Raw genomic sequence first — 10,000 nt, forward strand, 5'->3', positions numbered from 1 at the left:
GGTTACTAATACAAATTATGTAAAGAGTGATCTCTCTCTCTCTCTCTCTCTCTCTCTCTCTCTCTCTCTCTCTCTCTCTCTCTCTCTCTCTCTCTCTCTCTCTCTCTCTCTCTCTGTGTGTGTGTGTGTGTGTGTGTGTGTGTGTGTGTGTGTGTGTGTGTGTGTGTGTGTGTGTGTGTGTGTGTGTGTGTGTGTTTCTTTCGCACAACGAGACATGCTTAATATGTGTCCAATTGATAATTGTTGTTAGCAGTGAATGGAAACGTTCTATTAAAGATGTGTGATCATGCTTAAAAGATACTCTAATTAAACAAGCAGACATATTTCAATTCATTGGATTAGTAGAATACCTTCAGTCTTACATGTCACTCTAACATCATATGTAAAACTGTGTGTGTGTGTGTGTGTGTGTGTGTGTGTGTGTGTGTGTGTGTGTGTGTGTGTGTGTGTGTGTGTGTGTGTGTGTGTGTGTGTGTGTGTGTGTGTGCCTTTTTATGTGGTTTATGAGGACACAAATTTGTATAACTACATGGGTATTACACTGGTATTACACTATAAAAGTGTTTTATGAGGACATATCAAATGTCCTCATAATTCAAATGGCCTTAAAAACATACTAAATGATGTTTTTTTGAGAAAGTAAAAATGCAGAATGTTTCCTGTGATGAGTAGGTTTAGGGGTAGGGGCAGTGTAAGGGGATAGAAAATACGGTTTGTACAGTATAAAAACCATTACGCCTATGGAGAGTCCCTGTAAACCACATAGACCAACATTTGTGTGTGTGTGTGTGTGTGTGTGTGTGTGTGTGTGTGTGTGTGTGTGTGTGTGTGTGTGTGTGTGCGTGTGTGTGTTGTGACCTCTAGCTGTATGGAGTATGGATTATGTGAAGCCTACTCTCTGACCCACTTTACTGATACACACTCTAATATCATGATAAACAGTTGCTCACCAACTGCAAGAACCAGGACGTATACGATGCACCTTCATCACTATCATCCAATCATCTCTCTGTGGTATTTTGTGTTTTTTTTTTTTTTTTGGTTTTGTTTGTTTGTTTTTTGTTTTTGTTTTTTGCAGTAACTGCTGTTACATCCAAACAAAATGTTCATAATCTACTATTCGAAAAAAAATGTTTATTCTAAACCAATGAAAGGAAGTTCCTATTAATAATTTAACATGTAAGTGTAATTGGTCTGTGGTTTTTGTAGGTTTTTAATTTATTTTTTCTTCCATTTTAACTAATGTGAATGCTGTGTATGAGTCTACATAAAAGCAAGCCAACACACTGGGCATCTGTTAATATCATCATCTATTAAAATGAACATATGTTCAAGGTAACAGAATCTCTCCCAATATAGCAAAGACTGGGTAAAGTATCTTTTTTTCAGTTTTTCTTTTTTCATACTCCAATGAATATTTAATTGCATAGTTTGTTGTGAAGCTGATATTAACACATACCTAAAAACCTTTTGAACATTTCCACCATTATTTCCCAGGTACAATTATACAGCATGGTTCATTTACCACACCTTGACCAGAGCATGCTGTTATTAAACTTGTCAAATAAAGTTGATTGATTGATTGATTGATTGATTGATTGATTGATTGATTGATTGATTGATTGATTGATTGATTGATTGATTGATTGATTGATTGATTGATTGATTGATTTATTATCGTAACCTGACATTGAATAGCCTGTTTTAACTTTTCACTACAATTTAGTGAATTCCAAATAAATAATGAAAATACATTAAAATTCACAATACAGCAACACAAACAAAAAGTAAACATACCCTGACCAGCAAAACTTTTCATTGAATTGAATTAACAAAATTAATTTAACTTGCTCTGACCTGAAATTGAAATGGAAGATCCTCGTCCTGAGAGCACAAACTTTCAAAAAAAAAAAAAAAAAAAAAATTGTGATATCTTCATTATATTATATATCTATATATCTATATCTATATCTATATCTATCTATCTATCTATCTATCTATCTATCTATCTATCTATCTATCTATCTATCTATCTATCTATCTATCTATCTATCTATCTATCTATCTATCTATCTATATATATATATATATATATATATATATATATATATACATATATACATATATATACTTTAAAACTAAATAGATCTTGTGACAACTAGCCCAGGTCTCCTCTCTATGTAAGAAACTCCATGTCCTCCTGTAAAACAATACAAAATTAATATCATAAATAGCTGTCTCACTCTCTCAAACTCAGCAAAGGCCAGAGGTTACGGAGGGCAGAGATGATTGCTGTTCTTGAAAATTTGAGTGAGTGAACCAAACTCACACGTCATTTAATATTTAAACTTTTGCATGTATTTCCAATAAAGCTTTCCTCATGGGACAATGCTGTTTTATCTGATCTTTTGGACAGAAATATTTAGTCCAAATAAATGTTGAAGTGAAATACATGGTGAATATTTCATTTTGTTTGTGAGTAGATTTGCATTCACACAATTGAGCTGGGGGGACTGCATTAAAGGCCATGCAGTAAGCATCTGTCTGTAAAACCAGTAGAGAGCTCTACCAACACATGACATCTGCTTTAGCTCTGCATAGATTTGCACTGTGTTTGCGAGCCCACGTCACAGAGGATGCCATTGTCATTGCCTGGTACTGTATATGGAAACCAATATTTAAAGTAAAGTAAATCACAGAAAAGAATCGAACCTGACCTTGTTACTCCGAGGTTTCCATGAGTTACTGAAATCACCTATGAAGTAGGTGCGTCCCGCACTGCTTAATGACTGTGTTTTAGGGCGTCTATCCCATCAGCCCCTCAGTACAAAGACTGGACGGATCTGTCCGAGTGGAGCACTGCTTTATAATTTAGCTCCTCTTAGGTTTCCTGCTCTAGCACTTAAGACAAAGTGCCTGCGGCCTCTGAGCTCTCCATGTGCAGACGGAGCGTGTTATTTCCATCCTTCCTTCTGCGTTTGCATTATCTGCAGTGCTAAGCAGAACCCAGAGAGCAGATTGATAGACCAAAAGCATCTAGGAGACCAACGCCGCATTCGTCCCCTCTGTCAGAACAGATAAAGCAGCAGTGAAATGCTCTGTGATTCGTCTCTATTTAAACACGCAGAATTGGAGTGTGAGTGCGGCGACGTACTCTAGAGCTGACTGGAAATACCTCGACATGTGTAAGGTGAGCGTGTCTCTCTGTCACACGCCGCTCACGACATTGCTTCCACGCTTCTTCTTTTTTTTCTTTGTGCAGAGATTAGGCCGTTGCCAACCTAAATGATTACTTCAGTCAACACGGTACAAGCTTGTGACACTGCAGAGCGTCCCTCTAACTGATCTGCTAAATGTCAGCAAACTGCTTTTGAGTGTAATCTTAATTTGACTTGGAATTAGTCTTTTTGCTGTGAAGATCTAATTATTCAGACAATTCTTTGCCTTGTGAGAACTTTGGGAAAAGATCAGCCATGCCATGGCTGATGACAGAAAGAGAATGAGGGAGAAAGAAAAGCACAGAGCGAGAGCGAGAGGGAGAGAGAAAGAGAGATTATGCGATTGCGAGCTTTCGCAGACGTTGCCCAGAGGCACCTTCATGTCCTCTCTGAGCTACACGGACATGAATGGTGAATGACAGAATTCCATAAAGAACTCTTCACTTTCCAGTAATGCACAATGAAAGTGTGCTTGAACGTATATATAATTGTAGGCCCCTTCCTCTTACTCAAGACAGTTATGACAAACATGCTCTTATTTCAGGTTAGAAGTGAAATGTTCCCCCAAAATCTATCATCTCCCATTCAGAGCCATAGAAGAAAGTCCCACCGGACAAAGCACACATGCAGATGTTCACAAGCTACATGTGCTAGGTTTATATTTTATACTGATTTATGGTCTGAATATTGTCATGCTTCCCTGGGTTTTCTGTGTCAAGTTGTGTACAGTATATTAAACTGCACCTACTTGCAACAAATTGAATGTAAGACTCCAAGATAAGCACATTTTAGTCAACAAACACACATTTTAAATATAAAAGCATTAAAGCTAGTTTGTGATTGTGTTTTTCCATTGTGAACTACTGTACATGGTGCTGCATATATAATGCAGGAGTTTGAAATGCCAAACTAAATTCATACTCTTCGTGAGCTTGGTGTTAACGTCAGTGTTTAGATTATAGAACCTTTAAATCATTTATGCTTGTTTATTTTTGGTTTTTGACACAAGAGTCTGCAAACGTGCACACACCAGTCATGTAAAACAATTATACGCACGCTTGCATTCTCCAAATCCGGACTGCTTTAAATAATTTAGAGAATGATACCTGTGTAAATAAAGATCATATGCTCGGGTGTGGCACAACCTGTACCACCAAGTGATGGTGCAGAAGAAGCGAGGGTTTAACAAATAGAAGAAAAAACATCATTAAGAGAAAAAAAGGGGAAAAAAAAAAATATTTCACTATTTTTATGGCACCTTATGGCACAATCTAAAACATTAAAACCAAACATAGAGCAATTTCCCGTGATTGATAAATAACTTTAAAACCATTTACTACGCATTCACGTTCATGTCATGTTTGGCTAGGTTATTTTAAGATAGGCCTATAGGACAACTGATTTTTTGTTAATGCGATACACGATTAGCTACATACATGATTCGATTGATTCGCTTCCTTTTTTTTTTATCTAACGTTAAACTGTGAATCCAAGAACAATCATTATAAAATTTCGTATGTTTAAATATATAAATCGGAATAATAATAATAATAATAATAGTAAAAAAAAGATAAATAGAGAAATGCACTGAAATTTCTGCATGAAACGGCATGCCGCTGTGCTATAATCTCTCTAATTTTACTTATTAAAATTGTCGGAATTTTATGTTTTTGTTTTATGTTTTTTAAAATAGATAATTTAGCTACAATATTTTACATTACTTTTTCATCCATCGGCTTTATTTTAATAACTCAATGTAACGGATGTAGGCTACTAGTTTCAGACACCTGTGGTGTATCTCACGTTCAACAAAAAAAAAAATACCCAAAGAAAAAGAAAGAAGAAAAAAAAAACATCTGTTTGCGGGGGGAGAATGCATTTGAATGATTAATCCTCTAATGAGATATGTTTCTGTTCATATCATTTTTAGAGCGCAAAAGTCTTTCGAATAAATGGAAACATATTTGCGTAATGTTTTATTTGTTTGTATTGTGGGGCAAACTTTCAAAACCTTTCTGTATTTACTGGGAAGTTAATTCGTTGAAGTTTTACGATGTTTTTTTGTTGTTGTTGTTATTGATATTAATATCATTATTATTTATGTTTTGCCATTCTAATGTCAGAAGAAAAAAAACAATGAAATGGATATATCAGAAATGCGTATTTTACCACCGCGAAATTATTATTTACCAACTATGGTTAAAAATGTTATATGCAGTCGATATATAGGTTACGTTTACTTTTTATGAAAATATAAAAACGTAACCTATCACGCAAGGGGAAAAAATAACTTTTTGTTTTGTTTTTCCCTTGAGCAATGCAAGTTTTTCCTTGAGCAATTTATCATTCATTTCTGATTCAACATCTTAAAGAAAGAAAGAAAAAAACTTATTTCCCTCTTCATTTTGAAATATGATTAAGAGACACGGCTCATCACATTATTTAAAAGTTTTATTTGTAAACATTAAATATTCTTTTCTCGTTGAGTTTGAATCGGATTCGGAACCGAACCAAACGCGTTGCAGTATATTTAGTTAAACCATAGAAAAAAGGCAGTGATGATTTTCACACACCTACAGGAATAGAAGATGGCAAACTAAATCACATATGAGACATTAAACAAAGACGACGGTGATGCGTCTGAAATCATTTTCAACTGCACCATGCTTTAACGCCAAACTCAAAATAAATATATAAACGTTTATATTAAACAGCAACAATACATACAACACATACAAACAAGGAATGTCTGACAATTTACAAACACTATGGGTCCCTTTTTACCTGTACAGATGATATTGGTATTTTTATCCACATGTGCCATATTTAAAAGTTGCCCCAAATACTACGAATCTTTATAAAATCTAACAGACTACATAGTGTCCGGAATATAGAGTGTGTAATAGAGACAAGAGTCCTCTACAACATGCGTCTCCTTTCCACCCGACAAAGATACACAGGCACAAGTTATAAAAGAACAAAAAAATGTCTCTGTACAAGCTTTATACACATCATATAAATCACATAAATCTATTGAATAGTATATAGAAATGGCGTATGATACACTCTACTCTGATTTTTCCATGAATACAGACGTTTGCAGTCAACAATGATTAGTAGTGGCGAGATATTTTTCATTGTTCAAAATCAGGCAAACTATTGGATAATCTGTCTTTTATTATAATTTCTCATATTATTACTTTTTTTGTTGTTTTTTTACATTTCTGTTGGTTCTGAGATTCTCAGAGGCAGTTTGTTGGTGGGATAAAGAGGAAAAAAAACTCTTGCCGATGGCAAAAATGTATTATTATTATTTTTGTTTGTTTGTTTGTTTTGTGTGTGTTTTTTCCGCGTGGCGTTTTCCAGACTTTAAATTGTTGGATCCTTTTCCCTTTTGGCGATGGTTGGTGCATGGTTTTTAAAAAATCAGACTTTCAGTTTTTTTTTAAAGAGAGTTTGTGGAAGTTCTCTGAGGTCGTTTGATATAGTTTCCCCCTCTCTCCCGGTTTAAAAGGGCAGAGTGTCAAGAAACAGTTTGTCGATTATTGCTGGCGGTGGGACCAGATCTTCTAGTTTTAGGTAGAAGATGCGCTGCAGACCCTGTGTGCACAGTGTGCGCAGTTCAGGCAGTTTCCCCAACAGTTTGGACAAATAGTTCGGACGATTCAAGCCCCCTCCATTGAAAGTGACTTGATCTTTCAGACAGTTTACGATCTTGTTTTGAAGGTCCTCAACTCTCTTGGGTTCTTTCAGTCCGTGTCTCTCTGAAGAAAAGAAAAAGTTTATAATATTTGTTATTATTGTTCTAGTCTATTACAAAATCAAATAAAAACAGTATCGTTTTTCTAAGCACTAGCCAACATTAAAAAAAACGATCTCACCTGTGACCATAGCTAGGGCGGCGATGCATGAGAAAGCAGATATGTCTAAATTCATGTTCTGAAGATTAGACGAGAACTCCACTATAGAGTCAATCCACTCTCCAAATCCACGCACGCACTGAAGTCTGTGCAACACCACTCCGTTACAGAAGATGAGTTTGCCTTCCATCGGGTTGGACCTGAAATTAATGACAATGCGCCCATTAATTACCGTGCGCATTAAACGGGGATTTAAGCGGCTCCTAATTATTGCAGAGCCAATAAAACTGAAGCAGCAAAGCCACTTCTCCGCAAGCATCGGTACCTGTACGCCAGGCGCAGCACGAAAAGCTCCAGGAAGGCGGACTCGAACAGCAAGTCCTGGTCCGGTTTAGGCAGGTCGGTGAACCCGGGAATCTTTTCTGCCCATCCGCGGATGATCTCCATGGATCCGGTGAGGAGGTCGTAGAACTGCTGGATGTGCTGTGTGTCATCTCCGCTCAGTTGGTAGTCCGGGTTGGCTTGGAACTGGAATTTAATTTAAACATGACTTAATGAGCTCCCTTAAAATATATAACCCGTGAAATTGCAAAGCCCATTTCTAAAAGGGGGAGAGTTTTCCCCCTCTTTAATTTAACTTGTGTCTGTATTTCACTGGCTTCTTTCTTGCAAAAGCAATTTAGAGAGTAAAATATGCCACCCTTAAAGTGTTGAAAGTTTATAATGAAACACTGTATGATATTAAATTCCTAATATTGGTTCTGTCAGATTCGCGCACGGAGCGCATCAAGAATCATACGAGCATTTTGACTTTCTTCTCTTAAAGTAGAACAAAAATGATAAGCAAATTTAAAGATGAATGTAGTATAACGCACTCTGGTGTAGTCGAGGCTGCTCATAGAAGGGTTGGAGTCCACATGAGCCCTGACCAGAGCGCTGATCAGACTGACGGGCGGAGAGGGGGGCGAAGACTCCTGCGGACTTTTGGGTTTGGAGGGTAAACGGCCTCGCCGACCCTTTAAGCTGGCGGTCCGGACAACTGTCAAAACAACACAAGACTGTTACTATCAAGGAGCTGTTATGCTCGTTGTAACATGTATTTACAATTAAGGCATACAATCAGGGATGATTATAATTGCAGTTGCGCACTACTCTAGTTTTCAAGTAAGGAGAAACATTCTAATTAATAGCGATTAAGACGCATGGATCATCTCCGCACATGATAGAAGTGTAGACAAATATTGTAGCGATTTACCTTCTTTTACCATCCCGACCACCAGGCACTTCTGAAATCGGCAATACTGACATCTGTTTCTCCGGCGCTTATCCACAGGACAGTTTTTATTGGCTAAACACACATATTTGGCGTTCTTCTGTACTGTACGCTAAAAAAGTGGGCAACAAGATTTCGTTTAAATTAGATAAAATACAGAGAAACTTTTGATAATTAAAAAAGAAAAGAAAAAAAGTGAGATTATTTTAGGTCTAACTGATCTTTGATCTGATATGAGAGGAACAAAATAAAAATAAAACGCGTATATTCAGTTCCTCAAATATCCGATCATGTCTCATTTTACTCATATAATCAGAAACCCGAAATGAGCGTCAACCAAACCACATTATAATAATAATAATAATAATAATAATAATAATAATAATAATAATAATAATAATAATAATAGACAAAGTACCTTGAAGAAGCCTTTGCACCCTTCACACGTTCGGACTCCATAGTGCTGACATGCCGCATTGTCCCCACACACCGCGCACAAACCCTCGGTGGACGGTGAGCCTCTAGACGGAGGTGACGGCACCTGACTGTCCATCAGCTGATGGCCGTGACTGAGCTGCAGGGAGTGTGTGAAAGCGATGCCCGCCTGTTTCCTGATAGCACTGGGCACTGCGAAACTCTGGCTGTCCAGGGCTCGGTGAGTTCCGGGACTGTCGTGCCCCATGGACACATGGAGAGGCCCGTCAAAGCGCATCTGACAGCTTGAAACAGGAGTTCCTGGTGGGGACTGCTTGAAGGAGAAGAGGGAGAGCCTGGACACGGGGTTCTTGCGCTGATCCATCATGTGCGAGGTCATATAGTTCTGATGAAAAGTGTGCAAGGAGCCCGGGTCCTCCCACATGTGATTGGGCTGAACCTGGAAGTTCGCCGTTCCCGGAGCGTGAGGTGAGGATGGTTTGAAGTACATAGGCCCGGAGTGGGCCATCATTTCCTCTGACTGCGGGCCCAAATGGCTCTGATGGTATGTGTGCATCTGGACTTCCTCCACCTTGATAGAGGACTGTTCTCCAGAATGGGGCACCTGGTAAAGACAGGGCGGCTTCACGTCATAACTAGTGTTGTAGTTGTCCATGAAGGTACTGAAGCTGGGCAGAGAGGTGGTGGCTGCGGTGATCTCGGTATTGGTTAAGTCCATGCTGAACTTCACAAACTCTGGTGTGAGAAAATCGCAGCTGTATTCTCCGCTGGTGTGGTAACTGTAGCTCTGAGACGCAGGACTGGCGCCCTGCGGGGATGAGCCATACTGAGCCTGGACGCAGGGCATGGCTGCAAACAAAACAGTAGCATAATCAATACAAAACAGAAAGACAGCCTAAAAATAATAACCACATGCCCACCAAAACACGTTTAAGCAGTGTTTGAGCTCGCTTGCAACTTTGCAAAATCACAAGTAAAAATCTTGAAGTACCTTCAGTAGTGGGACTGTTCCTCTGCAGATCTTGGTGAAGGTGATAATAACAGATGAAATTTAATACCGGGGTTCAAGACAAACGACTCGGCTCTGGATTCTCCCTCTGATAACATGAACACACAACTTTCACTTGATTTTGCATCACATTTTATTATTTCCAATAAATAACTATGTAAGATACTAGAGCTAACTTAAACTTAGAAATTTGAAACACGTTCTT

The 10,000-nt window shown here is 38.1% G+C and overlaps 1 protein-coding gene across 1 annotated transcript in view; it reads right to left on the reverse strand.

Annotated features, from left to right (window-relative positions):
* Window positions 1-5,651: 5,651 nt before the first annotated feature.
* The window catches only part of nr4a2a (nuclear receptor subfamily 4, group A, member 2a), a 4,816-nt gene continuing 467 nt past the window's right edge, over window positions 5,652-10,000 (reverse strand). The window contains exons 2-8 of the mRNA XM_067444916.1: window positions 9,778-9,883; window positions 8,770-9,635; window positions 8,334-8,463; window positions 7,954-8,117; window positions 7,404-7,606; window positions 7,100-7,278; window positions 5,652-6,982 (exon numbers count right to left, since the gene is read on the reverse strand). Of these exons, the coding sequence (XP_067301017.1) occupies window positions 6,726-6,982; window positions 7,100-7,278; window positions 7,404-7,606; window positions 7,954-8,117; window positions 8,334-8,463; window positions 8,770-9,633 (1,797 nt within the window). The 5' untranslated portion in view covers window positions 9,634-9,635; window positions 9,778-9,883 and the 3' untranslated portion in view covers window positions 5,652-6,725. The remainder of the gene's footprint in view (window positions 6,983-7,099; window positions 7,279-7,403; window positions 7,607-7,953; window positions 8,118-8,333; window positions 8,464-8,769; window positions 9,636-9,777; window positions 9,884-10,000) is intronic.

This window comes from Pseudorasbora parva, chromosome 5 (genome assembly GCF_024679245.1).
Source record: "Pseudorasbora parva isolate DD20220531a chromosome 5, ASM2467924v1, whole genome shotgun sequence".
In the NCBI taxonomy this organism is placed as follows: Eukaryota; Metazoa; Chordata; class Actinopteri; order Cypriniformes; family Gobionidae; genus Pseudorasbora; species Pseudorasbora parva.